This window comes from Lutjanus erythropterus, chromosome 3 (assembly GCF_056507025.1).
Source record: "Lutjanus erythropterus isolate fLutEry1 chromosome 3, fLutEry1.hap2, whole genome shotgun sequence".
NCBI classification, from domain to species: Eukaryota; Metazoa; Chordata; class Actinopteri; order Lutjaniformes; family Lutjanidae; genus Lutjanus; species Lutjanus erythropterus.
In genome coordinates, this window is record NC_139319.1 from 11,419,776 (window position 1) to 11,445,767 (window position 25,992).

Sequence of the window (25,992 nt, forward strand, 5' to 3'; positions counted from 1 at the left end):
CAATAACAGTGACAGCGGTGATGATCTCATGTGGCAGGTGCAGGTTGAGGATGAGGAGTGTTCCCATGGCAACCTGCTGAGCATGGGACGCATGCTGTCTCTCCCCAGCGACAGCTACGTTCAGCCTCTCAGATCTTCCCCTTACCCTCCCATTGGCCATGAGGCCTACTCCGGCTACAGCTACTCAGGTAATGTGGTTGTTTATAGCCAATTAAATTAAGGAACAGTTTTTATTGCGCTATAACCACCAACTGATTGCTGTAAAGATTATTGCTTCCATAAATAGCACAGGAGGCAGTTGAGATGTGATGTGGTACAGCAAGAGGGACAGTTATTACAGAGGGAGAAATTTTTTAATATTAGAGACAAATTGGTAGGACCGGTGTTTGCCTGTGAAGCACAGGGATGACATTTTCTTCTATTGCTGCTGGTCCCTTCCCACCTTTAGTTTTTCCACTGGTGACATTACCCTGGGGGTGACTTTAGAATAGCTTCATTAAACCTGCAAAATAATCAAATTAAAACACTGCAACTTAGAGTTTTGAGTTTTATTTATGTGCACAAGTTAAAATCAGATAACTCTGGGGTCCTCAGCTTTTTGTAACTTAAGGCCCACGTCCAATTGTTTAAAACTTTTCAGGGACAACCCACCAGATAATTGAGAAAGAAACATAACATGACAAAAAGGGAGAAAGAATTAAATATGTGTTATGCCACTGTAGCTGTAATGACCAAAATAAATATTCTGCTTACCCTCACTAAGACACTTGTGCTGGTTTCTGGGAAATAATGAGTTCAAGATCAAGTGCTGAATGGATGTGAGGCCGACACGCAGAGCATCATTCAGAGTCGCTTTCAGTTTTTTTCGTTGCCTTTGATTTTGTGACCGCCACAATGGTTTGTGGTTTGTTTGTAAAATCTGATCATTTTTGTGTCACTGCATCCAAGATAACGCTAGCTCGCTAACAGTGACTGAAAATATGTTTGTATCTACCAGATGATGTGTTTCTGTATGAATTCTTGAGCACGGATAGATGTGATAATAACTAGCTTTGTAAATTACCTGAAACAAATATTTTGATTTAACCATTTGGCAGCACTGGTGCCTCAGCAGATCAGTAGATGGTGCTCTGATGCTCAACAATTGGCCGCAGCCCACTGGTTGAGAATGACTGAGATAAAATAACAATAGAACGTAATCTACAGAGAAAAGAGAAAAGCCCATATATACCTTCACCAAAAGTATATAAAATAGTGCTCAAAATAAATGAACAAATTGATAAAACACAGGTTGACGTCTTTTCAGACATCTTGTTTAGGGCTTTTATATTTTGATTATTCAACAAAGCCCTTGAAAAGACCAAAACAATATTTTTTATAGTCACAAATATATATTTTAATTAGTGAAAAATTAAATAAAATAATTATTCCCCAAAACAGCAGGGCATTGTAAAAGCAACTAACAATTATTTTCATTATTGATTAATCTGTTGGTCTTTTTGTCAACTAATTGGTTATTTGTTTTGTCTATAAAATGTCAGAAAACTGTGGAAAAAGTCTGAGGTGATGTCCTCAAATGTCTTGTTTTGTCCACACCTCAAAGATATTCAGTTTACTGTAACTGAAAACTAAAGAAACAAGAAAATATTCACATTTAGGGAAGGGAAATCAGAGGATTTTAATATATATTTGTGACTCCGCTGATTATCAAAATAGTTGATGATAACTGTAATAGTTGACAACTAATTGATTAATTGACAAACATTTCAGTTCTACACCAGAGTCTTTAGCAAATATTATTCAAACAGTATTTGAATAATGTATTTGTTGGCATCTATTTTCAGCTGCAGATGAGTACATTTTGGGTGCTGCAGTCTGAGTATGAGAGTATTTATAGCAGCAGGACAGTGTATGTGGGACTGAGTTAAAACAAACTGAAGTGTTTATGTTCTTGGTAATGAAGGAACATATCAATCAGTGCCATGCTGTCGTTCAATGTTGTGTTTTCAATAGATTTTTTACAAAAATAGTGGTCTGTGGCCCAGAGGAGTAAGTTACATCAGGCTTTGGAGACACAGGTAAAATGGTAGTTCAGATTGTTTGAAGTGCGGTTGTATAAAGTACTTATCCATAGTCAGTGTGTTGATGCTGGTAAGCACACCTGTTTTTCATTTAAAGTCACGCAATAATACAAACAAACAAACTAATCAAGGAAAACAATAGGCCAGCAACTCTGTTTTTGTCACTGGAGTCTGGTTGATCTGGGGAGACCAATGTTTGGTTTATATAATGGAGGTTTAGAAATATGTAACCGTATGTTGTTGTTTTTTCTTTTCATCAGTGTGTCCATATAATCTTTACCACATAATTTCCTGCAGGCTCCATGTCATCTCTGGGCTCCAGCGGAGGCGGCTCACTGCTGCAGGTTCCGGGAGCTCTGCCGGCCATCAGCCACGCTTCACTGGGGTCTGGACGCAGCTCGAGGCCAAAGATCTGCCTCAGCACCTCTCAGAGCATCGACAGACACTCCCCACACAGACTGAGTCCGGCTGACAGTATGGAGGGGTACAGGTTCAGTCCGGCTCACAGAATAAACAGACACAGACTGAACTCAGCTCACAGCATCGACGGATACAGGTTCAGCCCGGCCCGTCGAATCAACAGACACAGGCTGAGCTCTACTCACAGTATGGACGGATACAGGCTGAATGCAGACCACCACACAGACAGACCCAAACTCATGTCCAGCCACAGTATAGACAGACATTCTTCACTCAGACTGAGTCCCACCTACATTGCCAGCAGACGTCCCTCTCATTGGCTCAGTCCTGAAGACAGTTTAGACAGAAACAAGCTGAGTCCGTCCTACGTTCCAGACAGTTCAGTCCTGAAGAGACCAGCGTCCCTCCGCATTGCAAGCAGGCAGTTACGGAGACAGGTGTGCCATATCACCTCTTCTTCTTCTTCTTCTTCTTCTTCTTTTTCTTCATCTTCTTCTTGTCTTCTCTTCTTGTCTTTTCTTCACACAGTGTTTCTGATATACATATAATTATTCTCCTTTGACGAAAACTTTAATGTTCACAATTTCTATCTCAAGTTCTATGATTTGCTAAAACAGAGTCAAAGAAGGTAATGTCTGCACTCCATGATTACTAATTACAATAATTGGATCCCACTTGGATCTTCATCAGGTGAGAATGTTTGAAAAATGGAAACCACCACATTAATTTTAAGATTTCTTCTCTTTTCCTCCTGTCAATACAATATATTTTTGAATAAGTTTGATATGTTTTCATTAATATTCGAAGTATAGCTTTTGTATTATTTTTCTTTCTGTATCTTGTTCTATGCAATATATTTTGGAGTTTTTAAATTTATTCATGAATTGTTGCTGGTTTTTGGATGTTTATCAGTCTGCTTGTCAGCTTGTTGAGGTGCATGATGTATACATATGGCTGTGGTTTCCATTTTTCAAACATCCTGACCTGAAATGGAGAAGATGTCAATATAATTTTTTGTGCTATGAAGTAAGTATGAAGGGGTTACCTTTTTTGTCTTCAGTGCTTTTAATTTTTACCGTTTTGGGAGTTTTCAAACAATGCATAATGTACAGTTTATTATTATTATTATTATTATTATTATTATTATTATTATTATTATAGTTTGAAAATGAGTCTCTTGTTCATGCAGTATGTTGAATATGCAGTGCATATGCAATATGCATTCATTATTTCCGAGGTTACATCATTGTTGCATGGTAATACAGTGCAGACTTCTATCTACAGTAAAACTGTATTAATACACAATGATAATGTAGCTGTCACACTGACTTAACGTTCACAGTGATGGAGTCTGCTAGCTGATTTTCATACTGCGTGGAAATGAATGCAAACGAGTTGATGTTTGGAATGACAGGAAAGATGCATCCAAAGACCTAAAACACAACAACAACATTTGCAAAATCTTTAGCTTTGATGGAAATAATATGTGATTTGTAGTTACATGTACTAAATGGGCAAGAAATCCACAACAGCTGATACAATACAATATAACTTTATTAATCCAATTATAGCTTGGAGCAGCTTGATATAGACAGAAAAACACAGTTACACACAAACATACAAATCATGATACAAGGGACCTAAATGAGGAATAGAATCTATAAATAATACTGAAGAATAAACTTTGCATAAAAAATATAAAGCGTATACCAACAATGACAGTGGAGCATTTAGTAATTGGACTGCATAGGAATGATGGATTTGGAGTAGCAATTCATTTTACAAACAGGTAAAACATAACAGTGCCCTGATGGCAACAGAGCAACAATTGCAAAACATTCAAAGCCCCTTGGATATGACACTCACACACCTATATGTAGGTTGAAAGAGTTATTGACTGCTGTAGTTGTTTCTCCTCGTTATACTGAGCTTGAAGAAATCCTTTCCTAGACTGTAGATACTGTCCAACGTGGAGGGAAAAATCCACAGCCCTTATTCTGGGAAAAAATGCATTTCAAAGTTCAGTCAAAGCTAATATGAGGCTTCAGCAGCCTGTGTTAAACAAAGCAAGTGGACATCTTCCAAAATGACAGGCTTTTTAATATGAAATTCATTTTTTTGTGTTTCCCTGGACAGTGTTTCCATGTTGAGCTGCAGTAGAGGAATATCTCTTGATAGTCTTGTATAGATCGATAGAAGAAAACACCCACTTTATTCGGCTCGGCAACTCTGCTGAAGCCTCCAAGCCCCAAGAACACATTAAGAATACAGAACAGGACTGTGGATTTTGTCTCCAGTGTATTACAGTGTAGTCGTTCTAGGAAATGATTCATGATCAGTAGAGACGGGAGCAATGATTACAGCAACCTAAGACTCTTTAATTGCCCTGGGGCCTTACAAATAAAATATCCTACCTGCTTGCCCTATCTTTAAGTTTCAAAGATAGGAAAATCCAATCTTTCTATTACAGAAGCAATTCCTAGACTCATGGTGGTATCCTGTCCTATCTTAAAGCTTGTATCTTCACTTAAGAAATCCTAAGAAGAATTGTAAACCCGATTCTTAAATCGGCACTCATCCTGTCATTCCTGTGTCTGTGTGTAGAATGTATATGAGACTTCCCGTATCGTCGCTCAGGAACCTTCGTGAGGTTGCATGTGACATGAGGCTGAGATGTTAAAGACAGATCTGTAAGTCACCTTTGCAAAAAAAAAAAAAAAAAGGATGTGCCTTTGTGATCTGTGCGACCGCTGGCAGAACTCCATGTTTCCTTCTAGGCCTCTCTAGGGCCACAAGCAGCACGTCATCAAATTCAGAATTAATCACCTTGGCAGCTAATATATACCCATGAATACACGGTCCAGGAAATTTAAAGCATCATCATACAGTTTGAGTAGCCTTTCGGTCATAATATTTTGATGTTCCCTATCCTCACTGTCATTGCCATGCAGACCTGACAACTGTGGTGCTGTCGGTTTTGGCAGTTATTTTGCATTTCCTAACTTAGGCCACTTAGAACAGTTCTGTAATTGTTAAATTCCTATAATAACAGGATACGATACAGTCAGGAAACATGTCTCTGTATCACTAAAACTCCTAAATATTATCCTAAACTGAGATAAGGATGGATTTTAGACTTAGGAAGTTTGTGTAATGAGGCCACTGGTCTGTTGCGTAGTGGATAATAATAAAGTCTTACATAATTGTACTTCTGCACAGGAAGTGATGGTTTCTGTTTATAATGACAAAAAATATTTAAAATGTTCTGTTTTCCATTTGTGTTTTGATCCGCACTGATCTGCATTCATTATTGTTCAACTTCATGAGAATTGCGACAGACAGATTGCATTTGCTGCAAATTCTGATCTTCTGTTTCTATTGCAAAGTGTATTTTTTATAAAATGTTTTGAAAATTATTTGCATGCACAGTCCAGCTTATGATGAAAACTGTGTGTTTGTGTGTGCAGGAGGCTGTGCGCTCTGACTCTCTGGATCAAAGCGGTTCAGCTGACGATGTGGCAGAGTCTCACCTCACTGTGCCCGCCATCTCTTCCACACCGCCACGGCAGCGGTCGTCCAGTGTACACACGCTGAAATACACACACCCCCAGAGGGTGATCTCATGCAGGAGCCACAGCCGGAGCCACAGTGAAACCACTGGGCAGGAACTTGTACCTGAGCCCGCCATCTGTGGCTCGCAGCCAGAAACAGATGTCGAGAAGCGGCCTGTCAGCCCGCAGAGCCTGTCCAGTCTGAGGGTCCCCAGCGGCGAGTCCACACTTTCAGCGCCGCTCTGTAGCTCCAGAGCAGCCAGCCCCGGCCCCGGCTCTGACCACGGCTCCCAATTGGACGACGCAGACGAGGAAGTCAGTCGCATTAACAGTTCTGTTCACGCACACTCACACACACAACCCTCTCCTAGCCCCTCACACATAAGCAGACACCTGTCCCCGAGCCCCGGTGAGCCCCGGAGCCGCCTCAGCCAATCAGTGTCTCCGGTGTCGGGCAGGAACAGGAAGCAGAGGGTGAGCCCGCCTCCAGGAGACGAGCCGGTTACTGCGGTAACCCCGCTGATGGACAGCAGTGTGGAGCTGAGGAGACGGACTCTGTCATTTGATGCCACGACGCTCTCTCCTAATCAAGCAGAGGGAAGCTCAGTGGACGACTAAACAAACTCAGAGACACGGGATTGGTTAACTCTCTGACGTGGAGGAGGAGCCTGATGTGCTGCTGAAGCACACGAGAGGGGTGGGAGCTGCAATCCAAAACAGGAAGGATACCTGTTTTCCTGTTTTTTTGCCCCGCCCCTCACCTCGTCCCGTCCAATCACAAGATTTTCACAGGGTGTTTGAGCAGAACTCTGTGTGTGTATGAGTGTGTATGTGTTCAAAGACCCTCTGTGCTGTTTGCACACAAGATGCACACGAGAAGACGTTTCCTTTTCTTCTATCATAGTCCTAGCTTTAGTTCAGACAGTAGTCACTGCCCTGCTATATTTACTCAAACTCCTCCCCTTGCTTGCTCTCCTCCTTCTGCCCTCACTTTCATCCTTTTCCTTGCACCTCAAGCCTTGGTCAGAGTACAAATTACCTGAAAGGTGCAGTATGGAGGAAGTTACTGACTGATCTGCTCGTGCGTGTACACGAAGACATGTTGACAAAGAGATGACTCAGCTAGGGACAGCGAATAATCACACATCAAATCTGCAGATTATTTTCTTGATAAATCAGTTAATCTTTTGCTTTAAAAAACATCAAAAAGAAGTAAAAATTTCTGAAGGTGATTTGTTTTGTCCCCCAAACAGTCCAAAATCCAAAGACATTCAATTCATTATGTTGCTAGACAAGGAAAAGTCACAAATCCTCACATCTGAGATTTTGAATCATCAAATATTTGCCAACTTTACCAACTAATCAAGCCGTTTTTCAGCTCTACACTCAGCATCTCATTCTGTCATAAGATGATTTTCTGATTTCCCCAAGCTGTTTACTTTAAGTGAGTAAAATTTCCTAATTTCTCGCTCTGAGCTGCAGAAATTACAGTTTGAAATCTTCACATTGCCTTTTTTGTTCCACCATAAGTCCAGAATCCAAAGATATTCAATTCATAATTATATTGGACATGGAAAATATTTTTTAATGTTTTGCTTAGAAATTGATTGGCTAATCGATTAATCAACCTGTTTCTACACAGAAACTCAGTCTTGTGATAATCTTCTGATTTGCCGCAACTGTTTACTTAAAATTCCCTAATTTCTTGCTCTGTGGTGCAGAAATTACAGTTTATGTTTACAAGAGGAACTGTTTTTTTAAAGTGATAAACTTACCATCTGCTGATTATTTTGTTGAATTCATCTTTTGGTCTATAAATCATCAAGACTCCAAAATCCAAAGATATTCAATTCACTATTATGTCAGAAAAAGCCACAAACCTTCACATTTGAGAGGCTTTTTCAGCTCTACACTCAGCATCTCATTCAGTCTTGTTATAACTTTCTGATTTGCCAGAACTGTTTGCTCTGTGGTGCAGAAATTACACTTAATGTTCAAAAGAGTTTTTCACGTTATAACAAGTTATTTTCACATTATTGCAAAATTCAAACTGTTCCTGTCATAACAATGTACTACTTATCAGGTTATAATATATCTTGTTATGACAAACTTATTTTTTACTTCCTTTCATTAATGTTATACCACGGTACTGGTCTGTTTTTCTTTTTCAGATGTGGCAGCCTGCCACACAAAATCCAACGATATTGAGTTCACTATAATGTCAGACAAAGAAACGCTACAAATCTTCACATTTGAACGACTTAACTCACCAAATATTTGGCATTTTTGCTTGAAAATTGAATAATCAAAATAGTTGCAGATGATTTTTCTGTTGTTTGGCAACAATCAACCAGTTTTTTCCTCTCTAAACACAGCATCTCATTCAGTGAATTAAGTAAAATTCCCTTCTGTGGTGCAGAAATTACAGTTTATGTTTACAAGTGGAGCTGATTTTTAAATGATAAACTTACAAGCTGACAAAGAATTTTATATGTAAATGCTTAATTTGTAATTGCACGCTTATATAGATGGCTGAAGGCAGATTTTATTAGAGATTTATTCCTCCAGAAAAAAATAAATTGTACAGCAGCTTGTTACAAGCGGAACAAAATGAGAATCTTATATCTAACCGAGTTTTTCTTTTTTAATACGACTAATCTTCTTATTTTTCGTACCTCCTGATCTAAACTGCCACTGGATGTTTGCTGGATCATGCTCAGATTGTCAGTCTTTCTTGGCCAAATCGGACACGGACATCTTTGTGATGTTTTGAGAAACTTCCCACGCCTGAATCCACCCAACCCTGACAGTCAGAAAAAAAAAAAAAAAAAAGTCAATTTGCGCTTAGAGCCTCTGAGTTAAAATCGTGTAGTGTGACCTAGGCTTTAGTAGTCTCTACCTCGCTTTTCTCCCTGATCCCACCCATTTGAATGTTCAGTCTGCTTAGTTTCTCACTCACCCCCCCTCCCCCCTCCTCCACACTTTCCTTTTCTCTGTCTTAGTATTCTCAGGGTAGAGGTAGTTCAGACGCAGGTGAGTATGAAGCATGTGATCACGGGTCGGCCTGCAGCGTTAGAGTGCCCCCTGCTGTCTGGACCTGGAGCTGGGCCGTCCCTCCTGATGTTTGAAGACTGTGCGGGCGCCGCGGTGAAACATTTAGACAGAAGCAGATGTGCAGAAGGGCTTATTCAGGTGACATGACGGCGTGTAAAACTTTGTAGGCGAAGATTATATTTTATTAACACAGCAGCGATGATATGAGAACCACTAAAGGTGAATTTCTACATTTTTGAATGTCAATTTATCTGCTGGTGATGATGAGGATGGATGATGATGATGATGATGATGATGATGTAGGGTGTTAATGATGATGATGATGATGGTGATGGTGATGGTGATGATGATGATGATAAAGATAATGCAAATGTTCATAATATTGTATAATGTTCCTGCAGAATGAAAGCAGGGAATGATATACAGTCAGCTCACCTGCAGTTACATTATTGGACAGTGCTGGAATAAAACCACTTTCTGTCTGACTTTCATTTGAGTCCAGAAACTTTTGTCTAAACCTGAATTTTCCCACTTTATAAAGAAGCAGGACTAGGCAATACATTGATATTATATTGATACTGTGATATAAGACTATATAAGAATATTGCTTCGATTTTGTATATCGTTATATCATGATATGGGATAAGTGATGTCTTTTTCTGGTTTTAAAGACTGCATTACAGTAAAATAATGTCTTGTAGCTGTTCTCTTATTTGCCTTTAACCATTTAGTCATTATATCCACATAACTGATTTTTATTTATTTATTATTTTGATGATTTAGACCATTGCTTGAACGCTCACAAACACGCCCAATCAAATCTATTCAAAGGCAAATTATCTGGTGATGAAATGTAAAAACTTTTCCACAGCCTAAAATAGGGCATCATTTCCCATCATGCCTAGTGCTGGACTGAGTAGTTTGTTCAGTTTGTTTTATGTTAAAAAATGCAAATGTTGCTTTTTGTGAGTGTTTGTCTGTTCAGAACAGGGTGGATTATGTTGGTCATTTTTGTGCTGGTTTATAGTTTTAACTATCAGTGAGGATCTGTTACATTTCTTGAGGCGATGTTGGATATTTGAGTGCTTGTATCTTATGTTAATGTCGCTGAGAGCTGCTTACTTCTTATTCTTTTTATTATTTATTCTATTATGTTTTATTTGTACCAAGAAAAATTCTCCACAACTGTCTGGCAAACCCCCAGAAATTATCTTGTGACCCCCAGGTTGAGAACCACAGCACTAAATTATAAAATGATCGTGATGTGTCAGAGATTAGGGAAACATGCAAAGCTGTTATACTGGCCAACAACAGCGTTTTACAATTTCCATTCTGGTGCAGAACGTCTGTTTTTGTTTGCCCGTTTCATGATTATTAGAGTTAAAATTAATCCAGAATGTTTGCAGAATGACTAAGTGTTTATGAGTCAAAGGAAATTATGAATAATTTTTACAAAAGAATAAATGTTAATGACAGTTAAATTGAGCAATATGTTAATGGAGTCTGGCGGGCAGTAAGGTAGGCAGCCACTGAACACAAACTCCTGACAATCTGACAAATCCAGATAATTTCACCTCTTCCTGATTGATCAGCGACTGAAAAGACTCATATTTCACACTAAAACAACTTCATAATTGCCACACAAAGCACTGCTAAAGTTCTTGTAACTTTTGTGTTGGATGTAATCTGTTTGAAACCAGAAATATGTGTTACAGTGAGCATAACGTCACATGACTTAACCAGAACTTTTCTGAGGTCGTACAAAGAAACGGCAAGACAGCTAGCTAACGTTACATTGCAAGCTATAGGCTTCAGTAAATGTGTCCAAGATGTGTGTTGATATTTCAAAAAAAAATTTTATGCCTTTTCTACTGTATCGTGTAACACTATGAAACTGTAACGTTAGCTAGTAAGTGGCTGAATCGTAGCTAATGGGTTATCAAATCTGTAGTTTTAGCTTGAAATATGGCCCAATGTCCCTTCAGATTTTCACAGTCTATTTGTCTTTTATGTTGCTGATCATTCAGGAAGTGGCGACATGATAATGATTTGTCAAATTTCCTACATTAGCATGACGTGCAACCTGAAATAGGACATTGTGCTGCAGTTATAGTTGCTTTATTAATATGGAGGTATTTGATGAAAACAATTGTGATACTTGATTTTATGCATATTGCCCAGCCTTATTTTAAGATCATCATATGTTTGCACTACTTGAGAATTTATATTATTTTACAGAAAATGTGTATATTGAGATATATGTCATATGTTGTAGAATAGCCTAAGAATATAGAGATATTTTATTTTTAAGCCACGTATTCCAGCCCTATAAAGAGGTTTTAAAAAGCACAGTATGAGGGGCTGCAATCCTCCATCATGAGTCACTTAATCCAAAAATAACACTAACACCCAGCTGCTGCCTGCTGCTGCTAATGAATTCAACATAACTCGAGTACCCTATCTAATTATGGTCCTCCAGCAGATGTTGATTAGTATGCTTAACACACCCTTGGATCTTCTTGGTCTCGATACATAATTATATTAAAAAAGAGTTTCTCACATTGGCAAGAAGCAAAGAAGGAATTATTTAAAGACGATGTGAACAAAGGCAGACTCACAGCTCTGATAGTGGTGGCGGCGGTGGTGGTGGATAAATTTTTATTTTTTCATTTTACCACTTCAGCATATCACAATAAAATATTTAATCACATGAATATTTCACACTGAAACACTATAGCATTCAGAATGCATTAAGCTGTCCTGCCTTTATTTCCTTGCCAAGAAAATGCACCAATTTCTGCGAGTTCTGCCACCCTCACAAGCTATTGGTCAAAGCTGCCTGTCGGTCTCTCTTTTCAGCCAATCAGGAGGCTACAGGTCTGCAAGGCAGCTTGCGATTGGTCAGACTGTCACTGTCCTCCACGTTTCTTTCACTCAAGACCATGTATCCCTTCATAAGGCAGATGGAGCATCATCACTGATCTACGTCTATGTTAATCTGCACCTCACCGTATGAACATGCAGTCAAGGTGTTTGTGTGTGTGTATGTGTGTGTGTGTGTATGTATGTATGAGTGTGTGTAACTTCCAGGTGTATATACATGTGTGTCCAGGTGAACATGTATATCCAGGTGTGACTGAGTACAGCTGTGTTTACGTGCGTCATTGTGTGTGAGTGTGTGCATGAGCAGAAGATTCTTGACACAGACAGTTTACAACTAACTAAGCTGAGCCAGCAGTTGCCATGGTGAAAATAGATCATACATCACATGACCCAAAAATCCTGCCAATCCCAGGAGGGGATGGAAAGCCGCTCATCCGCAGGAGGCAGGAGGTCACCCGCCTCTTTCCGTCTGTCTGTCTGTCTGTTTGTCTGTCTGTCTGTCTCTAGAAGGCAGGGGCCATGGGTCTCTGCTGTGTGAGTTTCTGAGGGTCCAGGGTCTCAGTGAAGGGCGGGGCTTGATAGGGGTTGGTGGTTACTATGGTAGCTCCGTTGGCGATGGGGTAAGGCGTAGCTCGGGCATTGCAGGGGGCGGGTTCCAGGTGTTGCCATGTGAACAAGTTTGTGTTGCTGCCAGTTAAGAAGCGCCGCAGTGCGCTCAGTGTCAGTACAACCTGTTAGTAACACACACACACACAAACACACACACATACATTAGAAGAAGCCGTTAGTTACACATTTGTTAGTTGCATTAGAACCATGACTGCACGTGGGAGAAGTTAGCTCTCATGGCTTTCTGCCAGAAAGACATCTTTCTACTAGAAAACCGACGGTCTAACTTAACCAAAACATTATCTTTTCCTAAACCTAACCAAGTAAGTTTGCTGCACGAAACGAAACCAAACTGTGATAGAAAACTGAAAATTTAAAAAACAGAAGTCCAGTGCTTAACTCATTTATCCACCAAAGTCTGCTCCTAGTGTGGAGTTTGTCTCTCTTTATAGTATGTCACATGACTTCCTTAACATTTCACTGGAAAACCCTTTCTGCCAGAAAGCCTTTTTGGCCTACTTTCTTGCTAGTAGACAAGAAAGAAGTTGCGGTAGATTCTAAAGTAGATGCCAGACATTGCACTGCAGAAAGAAAGTAGTTCCTATACAAAACAGCTCACAACAAGGTCTGTGGATCTCTACGGCCAATCTCTCTAAATCTCTGCAACTCACACTAAAAAAATCTAGATGGATAAATATCACTGCAGGCCAGGGGGGAAAATATTTATTTTTGATATTTATGATAATTTTGAACTGTCCCTTTAACTCATTTATCCACTAGAATCTGCTCCTAGTATAAACTGACATCCTAAAAAATTCTGCCAGAAAATCCTTTCTGATAGAAAGATTTCTGGCAGAAAGTACTGAAGGCTAACTTCTTAAATGTGCACCACGACTACTGCTACAGGCTAACAGTCAGCAGCTAATGCTAACTGCTTGGTAAGGCTGTACTCAGGCACAGTGGCGCTTTGAACAAAAAAACATGGTCCTAACAGTGACACTGCTATCATGCTGATGTTTAGTAGGTATAATATTTACCTGATTCACCATCTTAGGCTGGAGATATACTTGCTGTTTAACCATGTACTTGTATTCATGTACATGTAGCATCATAGCAGGATACGCAAGGCGGCCATGATGCATATGGATGCAAATGCAAAGTTAAAAGAAAGTGCATCTCTGGCCGAATTTTGTCCGGTTAGCATGCTAACATTTGCTAATTGACACTGAGCACAAAACAGCTGGGGCTGATGGGAATGTCTCGCAGGTACTGGACCTGATGATGGAGTTACATGAAAAGTCAGAGGATCAACAAAATCTGTAGGATTCATCCTCTGCAAAACCTCATAGTGTGCCTTTTACGACATAATGCGTTGCCTAGATGCAGGAGAAGCAACGTCATCAGACAGCGCCTCATATTTCTTGAGTTATTTGAGTGGTGTGCATGCAGTGAAAGGATGCCTGTTGCTGAGCTCCTGTTTTCTTTTGCCTCTCAACTCAAGTGTAACATTTAGTTTAGGTGTGGCCTCAGGTATGATATAATCCTCACCGTATAACCAGACTATTGTCTACTGCTCTGGTCTCCAAACTACCCAAACCAAGAAATACGGACCCAAACTCTTACAATGGCGATCCATCCAATAGCTAGTGAGATTCAGTCTGGACCAAAGCGGTGGCCTGACTGATTGTTACTATACTTTCCTCCGCCGTGAGTGTGTGAGGGTCCGTCAGGGTTCACGTGACGTAAATTAGCGTGTATCCCCAGGTTGTGGTAACCGCACGGACTCGTCCATGCAGCCACTACACCAGTGCTGTCGATGCTGGTTTACTGCATCTACATGTGTGGAACGCGTTCTCCACGCAGACTCCAGAGAGAAGCATAAACAGAAGTACTATGCATCCGAATTTTAGGTATCATACTAAAGCCTTGAGGTCACTGGGAAGCCTGCGCTAAATTTCCCCTTGAGACAGTAGAAGCAGCTGTCCACTCCCTTCAGATAAACAAGGGGACGATCTGATAGTGTTGCTATGGCAGCTGAGGTTGGAAATGCGTTTGTCTTGTCTCTCTAAACGGAGCAAACTGTAATCAGGGATTGGATATCGCTGACCCTGAGCTAATGGGAGCAATGGGTGCTCAGACCACGGTGATTCATACTTCTCTTGTTTTGGATTTGCAGACCAATTGGCTAATTCTGTATCTGTAGACGCACTGGGTCTTACCTAATTTGGGCATAGACTAATTATGGCATTATCTGTGAATGTTTAAAGACTAACCTCAGAGGACGGAAACTCCAGAATTAAAGGGAACATCAGGACAAAGTGTGCACTTATTATTCTTTCATTCTTCTTGTTCAAGTGTCATTAAACCAGTTTCAGTATAAGACATGTTCTCCTTTTGATGTATGGGCAAAAGACACATCTAATATTTCTTTTATTTTACTGGATTTTATTTAATTGGGCACAGTTTATGTCTTTTATATAAATTAAAGTTTTTCCATTTGCTTTTATTGTCCTCGGTTTTTAATGTGCTGCCTTTTTGTAACTTGATTCTTGAAAACTCTCGTCACATATCTTATTATATATGCGTCTGTTGTGTCCGTAGCCTATACTTGTAGGAACTTTGTGAGGCTTTGGTTCTACTTATTGTAGGTTTGTCCTTCAGCGTCCACTGTTTACAGTGTTTAGAAACTGGGTTGTGTGGATCTACATCAAAGCTGGGGCTGCCACAATCTGGTCCGTGGCCCAAAATGGTATCCAGCGTGTCGAATCACTTCACAGTTCTCCCCTACACTCATTGTGATCCTTAATTTTTCGATAATCTTGTTATAATCCTTTCTTTTCCCTACACTTTTTTTTTTTTGCCTCTGTCGTATTTACACTTGTGCCTGATCCTAAGAATTATTCTCCATTGTACTTTGCTGAAGTACTGACTGTCCTGCTTGTTACAGATTCAGTTTTAAAGTGGTGGTTACTGTTCTTGTGTTTGTTGTAGTCATCCTTGTTGGGATGTAAGAGCAAACACATCTGCTAATTCACATCAACAGTTCCTGGAACATTTATTATTACTTCTCGAGCGGAGATGAAATTGAGTTCCGGAAAACTCGTCCCCGAGGTGTAAATTTAATGTAACAGGTTTCTGGGATGTTACATAAACCTGCACAAATACGCAGTTTGGTTAAAAGTCCTATTTCTCAAAACAGAAAGACGGAGGACTGAAGAAGCTGGAGGAATACAAAGGGTTTAGGCCACTTCGGAGAACTGTTCTTGAGTGATTTAGTATCTTACTTTCATAAAGTTGGGGGACTCACAAGAGATTTAGAAAAAGAATAATCAAAATCAATGCAGCAGAAGCTTAACTTTCCTGACTTTTAGTCCTTAGTATCTGTAAAACTCTTATGCTGAATCCTCCATTTCTCATAATGCAACTTGAGAGCATCTTACAGCATTATTCCCTCACCCTGCTCCGTTAATCCCCGCGTCTTTCAGACTCCATGCCCCCAGTTTCTGAGGCAGATTTTTTGGAAGCAACCCAGCTCTTTTTCTGAGATGTTAGAAAGCCACAAAACATTCGGCTTTAGACTCTGTGCTCCAACGATAGTTAAGCAAGCTTGGTACCACGTCAGCTTTGTCCTTGCCTGTTTCCTGTACTTATGCTATGAGAAAGCAACATTTTGGTGATGGTGACGGCAAAAGATGTTGCAGGTGCACCTTTGGCATATACATCTCAAGGTAGCTAACATTTGCTAACATTAGCTAGCCTAAGATGTGATGTCTACCACTCATTCTTGAGAAATCGGACAAAAATGTATTTTGAGGGGAATTTGATTTATTTTCTCCTCAATTATGCTGGAAAATATATTTTAAAAGATCAAAGTCTTGGGTATTAAGCTAACCTCCTTGTGATTGATGTTTTTTTTAATCAAATTTAGACGCCACCTCAGTCAGATTTTCCATCGTGGGCTCTATTGTTTTACAGACTTGACAAAATGTGACATTTTTTTAATTTCACAGCAGAGTCATGGTGAGTAGCCTTTTTATTTTTAAAGTTGCTAAGAGTACTTGTTATGGTTGAGACACATCTGATAGATATTATTTAATGAATTTGTCAAGAAATAGAAAGTTTAACAGTTCTTCAGCAGTTTTCTATCTTTCTTTTAAATCAGGAAGTGAGACATCGGAGCTCAGGGTATAGTTAAACCTTTTCGTGTCTCATTAAATCATGTTTTTGTATAAATCTGACAGAGCTGATGGAAATCTGGGACACAACAGTAGCTATTGTTAGTTTTAGATTTTTGAAAGAATTTTCAAATTCTTTGACTTTATGAATTCTTGTCTGAGACAAAGTGTTTTCCGGCACAGAGCAAGTTTAGAAATTTGAGGAATTTAAAACAGCATATATTTCTTAGATATAAATCCTTAAAGAATAAAATTTCATCCAAAAATTGGAATTAGTGTGTTGGGATGATATTTTATTTGGTATGATTTGTCACACTGCTCAAGAATGGCTGATACATGTTTCTTTTAAAGGTCCCCCAGCAGCATCAACCATCCTCAGCTTTTTTTTTTTAATTTGCAACATAAACGAGCACATCTTACAGCATTATACCCTCCCTGCCTCGTAAATCTCTCTTTCTTTCGAGCTCCATGCCCCAGTTTCTAAAACAGATTTTTTGTTAAAAGTTAGACTTCAAACCGAAGCTGAAACAATCCAGCTGATGTTAGAAAGCCAGCAAACATTAAACATCAGTGTTCACAGACTGATTTGTGACTAGAAAACCGACTTTAATATTAATAAAACCAGTTCCCTAAAGAGCAGCTGAAGTCAAATGAACATTGATTTTGTTCTCCGTCCCATGCTATAAATCATCTACAGAAGAATACTGGAATAATTCAACACAGGACTATTAGGAAAAATGACTTTATAGACTAAAAGAGACCTTTTGTTACATACTGCGCACCCTGGACACAATTACAGCGTAACCTCCCTTCATGCTCTGACAGTGAGACAAATGGCTGCTTTAGGTTTCGTGGTACGATTGGTTTAAGAGACTCAAGTGAGTTATCAATGGATGATAAATCTGTTGGTATCTGTCCAACTGAATGTTTCCTGGCATAGCAGTTCATTTTTGCAGATCCGTTCACGCCCCCGCAGTTACATTCACACCTGGAAACCGTCCAGCGGAGCCACGGTCTGACCTGTCGGCTGCCGAGCGGCTCCACCGGAGCGGCTGGAGGTTAAAGGACTCGCTCAAAGGGCGCATTAGTGGTGGTAATGAAGGGTGTGTAAGCTCTGCTCTTTTACTTTGCCCGCCGAGATTCATTCTGCTGGTCAGTGGATCAAAATCTAACCTTTAGACAACCACCACCTCATAATTCAATGTAGTACTGATTACATCCAGGCCACACAGCCCACCTCTACATATTCATGAGGGCTAACTCGCACACATGTGATGTCCACAAAGCTGCTACCCTGCTACAGCCAGTCCTGCCTTTGAAAAGGGTGAGGTTTAATTTCAGTTCACTATGAACTACTGAAGGCTTTTAATTCATAACAGACGCAGAAAGTTTTTTTTCATATCTGTGATGTATTTGACAGATACTGAAAGGTGTAATGTTGCTGGCATAACTTTAATATGTCTATCAACAGCCAATTTTCACAGTCTATTTTTGTTGAGAGCAGTGGAAAAAATATGCGTCACACAGGCTCTCTTGATGATGCACCGCTGCAGTGTGCTGGGGATGTTTTACACACAGGATACTGAATGCAAAGTTGCTCGCCTGGTGCGTACACCAGAAAGGTTTTCGAGCCTCCGGGTTTATTTCCACAGTATGAAACCTCCTGAATATGCACAGGAGCGTTTCTCCTGCTGGCCCCGACCACGAGCAGCGCTGTGCAAGTTCACACTTAAAAAGAGCGAGCTCAGTTCAAGTTCAGTTCACACGGATTAAAATGAACTTGTTCACATTCGTAGTACACACTTTTACATTTTGAACTAACTTCACTGTTCCAAAAATGAACTGGTTCATATTAATTTCTTTGGGTTTTTTGTTTTCTTTTGTTTTTAATAGAATTTTAAATAGAACCTCCTCCTGCCTGGGTTGCTAGAGTCTTTATAATGAAGTCATACAAGGATTACTTGCATCTATACTTATTAACAATAATTCACAACAATTTGACATTTTACACTTAAACAAACTTGAATACCAACATACTGTTTAAATTTCCAACTGGGAACTTGAAATTCTGACTTTCCAGTGCAAATTGAACGCCCCATAATACATGAGAACTGCAGCGAGATGAAGAGGAAGAGGAGAGGAGCGGTTATGATGCAGATTGATCAGTGGTTTCTGAATGTAACACAACCTCCAGTCTTCAGTGGGGTTCATACACATACACACGCAGGATCAACCAAAGTTTTTTATAGCATGCTGACATTTCTGTGCATATTCACACGCTCTGTCTCCCTCTCTGCTGCAATCACTCTTTTTTAAATCAGCTGACGACGCGAGTGCCGTATCTCTCTCAGTAGTTATGAAATGCTCACGTTCACATCCATTATTTGGCAACTGATGAGCACATTCAATGAACACTGTTCTTTGAGTGTGTTCATGCTCAACACTGCCCGCGAGCCCCCCCCCCCCCGCCTATAGACTTAACTTTGTGATGATGTAAAATCACTTTTCTCAGCTCAAGGAAAGTTTAATATACAACTTCCATGGGTCAAAATTTCATCAGAGTCATAACTGACCTTGTTTGCAGTTTGGTGGCAAAATGTCTGGGATGCAGGGGGATTTTTTTCCTGCAATACCACAAGTGGCCACTGAGAAAAATTGGAAACACGGCTGAGCACCGTATACTGTGTCCAGTGTGTCCATGGCCGCGCTGCTAACATGGGTAGCCCAACTCTGAATCTGCCAATTCTACTCTTACCGAGTATCACAGAACAAACGTTCAGATGTATACTTATCAACCAGTAATATAAAGGTGGAGCTGTGTGTGTGTGTGTGTGTGTGTGTGTGTGTGTGTGTGTGTGTGTGTGTGTGTGTGTTAGACTAGAGCGAGGGTGGGAGGGCTCCTGGGCAGGAGTCTCTGCTTGTCCTCCATGAAGGAAATGCTTTTAAATGTGTTCATTGCCAGCAGACACTGATAACCCTGGAATACACACATACATGATGATGAACACCCATGAATGTACACACACACACACACACTTACACACAAATATGATGCTGAACACACATGAATACACGCAGACAGAGGACATGTTTACATACATACAAACATACAGACCCAGGTAAGGATGGAGAAGAAGCAGAAAGCGATGGTGGCTCTGGCGGCGTCGGAGCCCTGAGCCAACGGTAGCTCCTCTGGAGAGGTAGCCTGCCACTGATTGGCTAGAAAACAGAAGCCAACGAACCACAGGAAGCTGGCAATACCTGGAGGCGGGACAAGAAGGAGTCAGAAAAGATAACATGCATCAGCTTTTAAAATATCTTAAAACTTTCTACTTTCATCAGACTGGAGAGGTTATCCTGATTTCACAAGTCATTGTTTTGCGAGACATAAGTGTCAAGTCTAACCCAAGTCATGCAAGTCCTAAACTTTGAGTTCTGAGTCTTAATCCAGTCATAATGTAATAGTGAGATCCAGTCGCATTTATTGGCAAAGTTACTTTGCTATTAGGCTGTTTTTAACTAAGCATTAGCTTGCTAATTATGTTAACATTAGCTCTGACTTAATGTTTTAATGTTTTTTGTGCAACTTCAAATGTCGAACAGCGTTGGACGTTGTTGCGTCTCCATTTGTAATTTTCCGCCTGGATCTTTTGCACACTGCAATTTGTTTTTTGTTAACTACCTTGTAGTTTTCGTACAAGAACGAAACTCTCTTTGGCATATTTTTTTCCAAATGGCACTCAGTAGTTTAACATAATGTTGGATCGGTTTGTGGCACACTTTTTAAATAACACACTGTTTTTGAGTCAAAAGGCTCAACTTGGTTATACAGAATATTACTCAAAAAAAAAAATCATCTTTTATTTTGCATGTTATTTTCTCAAATATTATATCTTTTGATTGAGCAGCTCACTTGAGATACAGATAACATTGATTCAGTTGTTGACATTAATGATCGCTCTGTGCAGCACGGCATTGCTTTGAGCTAAATGCTAACATGCTGATGATTAGCAGGTGTAACTTTAACCATCTTTATTCTAGCATGTTAGCATGCTAACATTTGCCAATTAGCACAAAACACACAGTACTACTGAAACTAATGGGAATTTTACTGGGTGTGGTTTATCGAAAACCAAAGTACTGTGCAAGGACTATAAGCTAAAATTTTCAGGGGAATATTACAATTTATTCAGTGGGGACCATGAATGTTTGCACGATATTTTGTGGTAATCCATTTAGTAAATGTTGAGATACTACAGTGAATAAATGAAAACTTTGACATGCTGGTGGCCCTGAAGTCTGGGGATCTTGTAATGTTTGCAATGCAATTTGAGGTTGCCAGATACCCTGCAGAGACACCAGGAAGTTACTGCAACCAGACGAGAAATAGTGCTGCATATAACCCCAAATAAAACCATAATTTGGTCTAATGTGCTGTTTTTACACTTTTTGTTTTCATCTGGACTAACAAAGGAGATATAAAGAGGTATTTTAGGAGTTTTAGAGGTACTGTAGATGGCCTTTGCTACAGTTGGACAGAGCTAGTCTAGCTGTTTTCCCCATGGTTCCAGTTTTTGCACTAAACAAACCAGCTGCTGCAGCACCTCTTTTATTTACTGGATTTTGCTTTACTTTATTCTATTTTTAACCTGGTACAGTTTTTCATATACCTATCTTTAATGTGTTGTTGATTTTCTCTACATATTTTATTATATTCAGCAGCAGTCCATCTGAGATATTTTCAGTGCTTAATATCTACCAGAGAAGACGAGGTCCAGCAGGACGGCGCGTCTTCTGTCCCTGACGCTGCTGATGGAGGGAAAGTAAACGTCCAGGATGAGGAAAAAGATGCTGCCGAGGAAACAGGCCACGCCCACTGTAACGCCGTAGTTACAGGCGTCAGCGTTGTTGTTGAAGATGCAGAGCAAACGCTCGCTGCCGATGTTGATGTAGCCCTCGTTGACGATGCAGCTGAACACGACCATGGAGAAAACCTGCGGGGACACGAGGGGGCCGGTTTATTATCTCACAGGTAGAAGAGAATGAACTCACACTGGAGTATGAATGCCTTTCATTCCTCATACATGCCCCACAAAGACACACTAGTACATCCTCTGCTTCAACACACAAAGACTTCTCATCTACTACACTACACTACACTTTACTACTACTCTATTAGTATGTAATGCTTTTAAAGGATTATTTCACCCAAATTACAAAAAAATAGACAAATGTCTTTTCGCAGATCCCTGTGGTGAGACATTCCCAGCCAGTTTTACTCATTCTGCTGTAGACTTGGTTGTTATAAATTATTTGCTGAAGTTTGGATCAAACAGAGCAAACTAAATTTCTTAAAGGGTCAATTCACCCAGATTTTAAACCATTTTTCCACTTGTCGTACAGATAGTTTCAGTTTTATTTGCAGAAATTATTTAATATCCTGCCCTGAGAAAAGCTTTTTGACTCTCCAGACACATTTTCCTGTGACTGTGGATAATCCACAGACCTCACTGTCAGCAGATATTAGAAACAGTCTTCAGTATGAGGTAGAAAAGACACAACTTCCCCTGCAGTCTGTGGATTATCCTAAATAACTGTGCACTTTGTTTCTGAGAGAACTCACTGCTGTTTTCAAATGTACAATACATTTTTTTGCTGAATTGTCATTAAGGACAAGTGAGGACTGACATAAAAGGGAACAAAAACAAGCTTTTTAAACTCCTTTACCCTCAAGTTAGTCCATGTACAATTTGATAAAATGTTAATTCATTTAAAAACTGTGTAACCATAAAATCAAACTCTTATTGTGTCAGAAGACCCCTAGCGGAGCTGCCTTGAGTTTTCTTTCGATTAGAGTTGAAACAATTATTTGGTTAATTGATAGAAAATTACCATGTGACTGTGCTGGTACTTGATTATTTGTTAGTCGTCATTTTTTATGCATTTCATGACAAAACAAGACAACTAAAGACATTAACTTGGGCTTCTTGGAAAATCTGATAGCTATTTTTTGCTATTTTCTTACATTTTATAAAACAAATGACTAATCGACTAACTGAGAATTTCTTTCTTAAAGATTAATGAATAATGAAAATAATTGTTAGATTTAGCCCTGTGTTGCATTTCAGTTTATTTGCTGCTTCGCTTTGTCTTTCTTTGTCAAAACAAGAAACTTGTTGACATCACATTTAGCTTTAGGACATATTTGATTTTCTCACATATTATTGACCAAATGATTAATCAATTAAGTGAGAAAATATTCACAATTAACAGATTTACTGATGATGAAAGTGTAGGATTTAGTGGCATCAAGTGGTGAGATTGACGGCTGCTGCGACCAATTTGCCTCACCCTCCCCTTCCAAGTATGTTGGAAAACCTACAGTGGCAGCAAAATTCATGAAAAACATGAAATGCCGTATCTAGAGCCAGTTTTTTGGCTCTTGTAGAAACATGGTGGTGTAACATGGCTTACTTATTAATTCAATATTCAATATAGTACTCAGATCTTCCTTAATTAAAAAATACCAATACCACAGTGTAAAGTCGTTGCAAGTAAAAGTTCCGCTGTCAAAAACAAGTAAGTAAAGTAAGTAAAATTTGGCATCAAAATATACTTTAAGTATTAAAAGTACTCATTATGCAGAATAACTCATTTCAGAATCATATACATCATATCACTGACATAAAGGTAGGGCTAATTTCAACTAGTCTACATACTTAATCCTTAATCATACATTATCATTTATTAGCTGGCTTTGTTAGAATGATTCTGATTGGTCAGTTACAGCATTGCAAGGTCTGTTATTTCTGTATAACAGACCGTTGTTATGGACACAGTTCTGATCATAGACTCTATAGGAACAATAAAATCATTGTTACATCCCTAAATTATTTTAATTTGAATACTTTGTGTCATATTATTGATTTTATGTGGATACCGTATAGTGAGCAGGTCATTATTGTGAAATAAACCCCTACAGGATCATTCAAGACCCCTCCACTTCGCATCAGGGTCCTACATCATCCTGTCAGGATTTATTTCACAATAATGACCTGCTCACTGTACGTTATCCCTTACATATTTTGTACTAATAATCTGAATCTGAAAAGACGAGTAAAGCTGCCAAAGCCGGTAGAAAATTAGTTTCCAAAATATAGTGGAGCAGCACAATATGGAAATCCTGCTTCCTTTTGACTTTATTTTATTTTTACTCCTGTGATTTTCTGTCACTGTTAGGTGTTTGCTTTCTTTTAAGAAACATTGGCAAATTGCTTATGACAAACGATGTTGAACTGATTGATTGGATTATGAGACAGAGACAGAGAGACAAAGACAGAGGGTCTGTGTGCTTCTCTTAACGTGCTCCTTGAAAACATAATTGTTCCCTCGGAGCACATTAAATGTTGTATGATGACTCAGAGCTGCACAGCATCATCACAGACAGACAGACAGACAGACAGACAGATAGACAGGAGAGGTGTTACAGTCTGGTTAGCGGGCATTTAAATCCAAAGCGTTCACATGAGCTCAGTGTAGACACAAAGAGGCTCCAGATAAACAACATATGGTAATGAGACGCTGCTGGTGCTGGAGCTCCAGGAGCCGCAACACTGAAATCATCTGTTTATTACACCGAGCACAGCACAGACTTAACTTCGAGGGTACTAAAAATACTGATTTATATTAACCCTCACCTGACTGGATTAGAGGCACATTAACAGAGAGACAGGGACAATGTGAATGGGAGACAGACAGAGACAGAGGGAGGAGGTGGCGGGGTGCAGGTAGGCCTGTCCATTGATGTCTAACCACACATTGCAGAGGAGGCAGCTTACCCACGACATCAGCCTCAGGATGGTGCGGGGATGCGTGAAGAAGGCGACCGGATCGAAGGTGAAGCTCCCGGCCTTCCCGGCGCCGTACGCGCCCGCTGGCTCCATCCCTCCGGCTTTCTGCTGCCTGAAGCCCGCCGACAGATCGAGAGGAGACGGTGAAGAGCAGCGCGGAGCGGCGGAGCGGAGCGGAGCGGCGTCCTCCTCCAGCCTCCCTCCTCCGAGTGAAGTCACTGCGCGTCACTGAGAGCTGCACCGCACAATTAACTGTCTGCGAGGCTCGTTATGGACTTAAATTACAAATCTCTTGAAATTTAGAGCTGATATTTCATGATTTTCATATTTCAGTATTAAGATTTCAAAGTTTTTAACATATAATACAGTGCGATTAAAGGTCCTCGATAAGATATTTAACACGACAAAAACAAAACAAAGAAAAAAAAAAACAAAGAAAAATGACGCCTGGATAAAATGTTCTTTATTAAATAATAAATCTGAGGTGTTAAGCTTTTTTGTTCCTATAAAATTAGTTTTAAGTTTCAGCTTCAAGTGCTTTTTTAATAAAATAAAATAAACATAGCCAACCATTACTTAAGCACGTGCAAACAAATGAGTCCTTTTATAAAATAAAATAATAAAATAATTAACTATATGATATCAGAGTCACAGTCTGGTGTAATATTGAGACATTTTGTATTTGAATATCACGATATTCTCTATATTATTATACCAATCATGTGGGGCTGCAGGTTGGTGCAAAACCACCTCACAGCAAGAGAGCTGTGAGTTCAAATCCCACAGCTGGCTTGGAGGGTGAGTTTGTAGCTTCCTACAGTCCAAAAACATGTAAGTTGATAGGTTAATTGGTGACACTAAATTTCCCGTATGTGTGAACCATGAGTGGTTGTCTGTCTCCGTGTGTCAACCCTGTGATGAACCAGTGACTTGTTGCCTGTTTCCTCATGTCAGCTGGGATGGGCTCCAGAGCGTTGAAAATAAAAACAGTTATGAGGTGTCATTTTACAAAATTCTGCTTTTCAAACTAAAAATTTTAAGCAAATTGTAATTAAAAGACATTTAAGTTTTTGTATAGCATGTGTAAATAGTCTTGTTCAGTGGTGTAGCAGCAGGGCTGTAGCCTGGATTGCTGCTGGAGTCCTAAGCCCCTCAAAAAGACTAAACAGTGTTGTTATTTGGCCTGTTTTAATTTTTCATGGACTATTACGATGTGATGAATAAGCCTAGTTCTCGCATCTCATAGATGGCTCATAGATGGGTACAAATGATGTATATAAATGTAAACTTATGGTCTGACAAGTTAGCAAATACACTACATCTGTATCAAGATAAAAATCGTCCGATAATATCAACCTTGCTGCTGTAT

The 25,992-nt window shown here is 39.6% G+C and overlaps 2 protein-coding genes across 2 annotated transcripts in view; one reads left to right on the forward strand and one right to left on the reverse strand.

Moving 5' to 3' along the window:
- The window catches only part of LOC146329721 (voltage-dependent T-type calcium channel subunit alpha-1H-like), a 70,617-nt gene extending 63,352 nt beyond the window's left edge, over positions 1 to 7,265 (forward strand). Inside the window, exons 33-35 of the mRNA XM_084714992.1 lie at positions 38 to 188; positions 2,379 to 2,938; positions 5,969 to 7,265. Coding sequence (XP_084571118.1) covers positions 38 to 188; positions 2,379 to 2,938; positions 5,969 to 6,670 — 1,413 coding nt within the window. The 3' untranslated portion in view covers positions 6,671 to 7,265. The remainder of the gene's footprint in view (positions 1 to 37; positions 189 to 2,378; positions 2,939 to 5,968) is intronic.
- A 4,467-nt stretch (positions 7,266 to 11,732) lies between these two features.
- On the reverse strand, positions 11,733 to 24,852 carry LOC146329722 (synaptogyrin-3-like). Its single transcript, XM_084714993.1, has 4 exons — positions 24,612 to 24,852; positions 21,533 to 21,767; positions 19,889 to 20,034; positions 11,733 to 12,720 (listed from the first exon to the last, which is right to left on the reverse strand). Exons 1-4 carry the CDS (start codon positions 24,714 to 24,716, stop codon positions 12,493 to 12,495), a joined length of 714 nt encoding a protein of 237 aa, XP_084571119.1. The 5' UTR covers positions 24,717 to 24,852; the 3' UTR covers positions 11,733 to 12,492.
- Positions 24,853 to 25,992: the final 1,140 nt, after the last annotated feature.

Bases quoted from the DNA above. Each gene is read 5' to 3' on its own strand.
- LOC146329722 (XM_084714993.1), bottom strand. From the start codon at position 24,716: ATGGAGCCAGCGGGCGCGTACGGCGCCGGGAAGGCCGGGAGCTTCACC. The intron at 21,768-24,611 runs GTAAGCTGCCTC...GTGTCCCCGCAG, and splicing joins TCCTGAGGCTGATGTCGTGG to GTTTTCTCCATGGTCGTGTT. The intron at 12,721-19,888 runs GTCTGTATGTTT...TGTTACTAACAG, and splicing joins TCTTCTCCATCCTTACCTGG to GTTGTACTGACACTGAGCGC.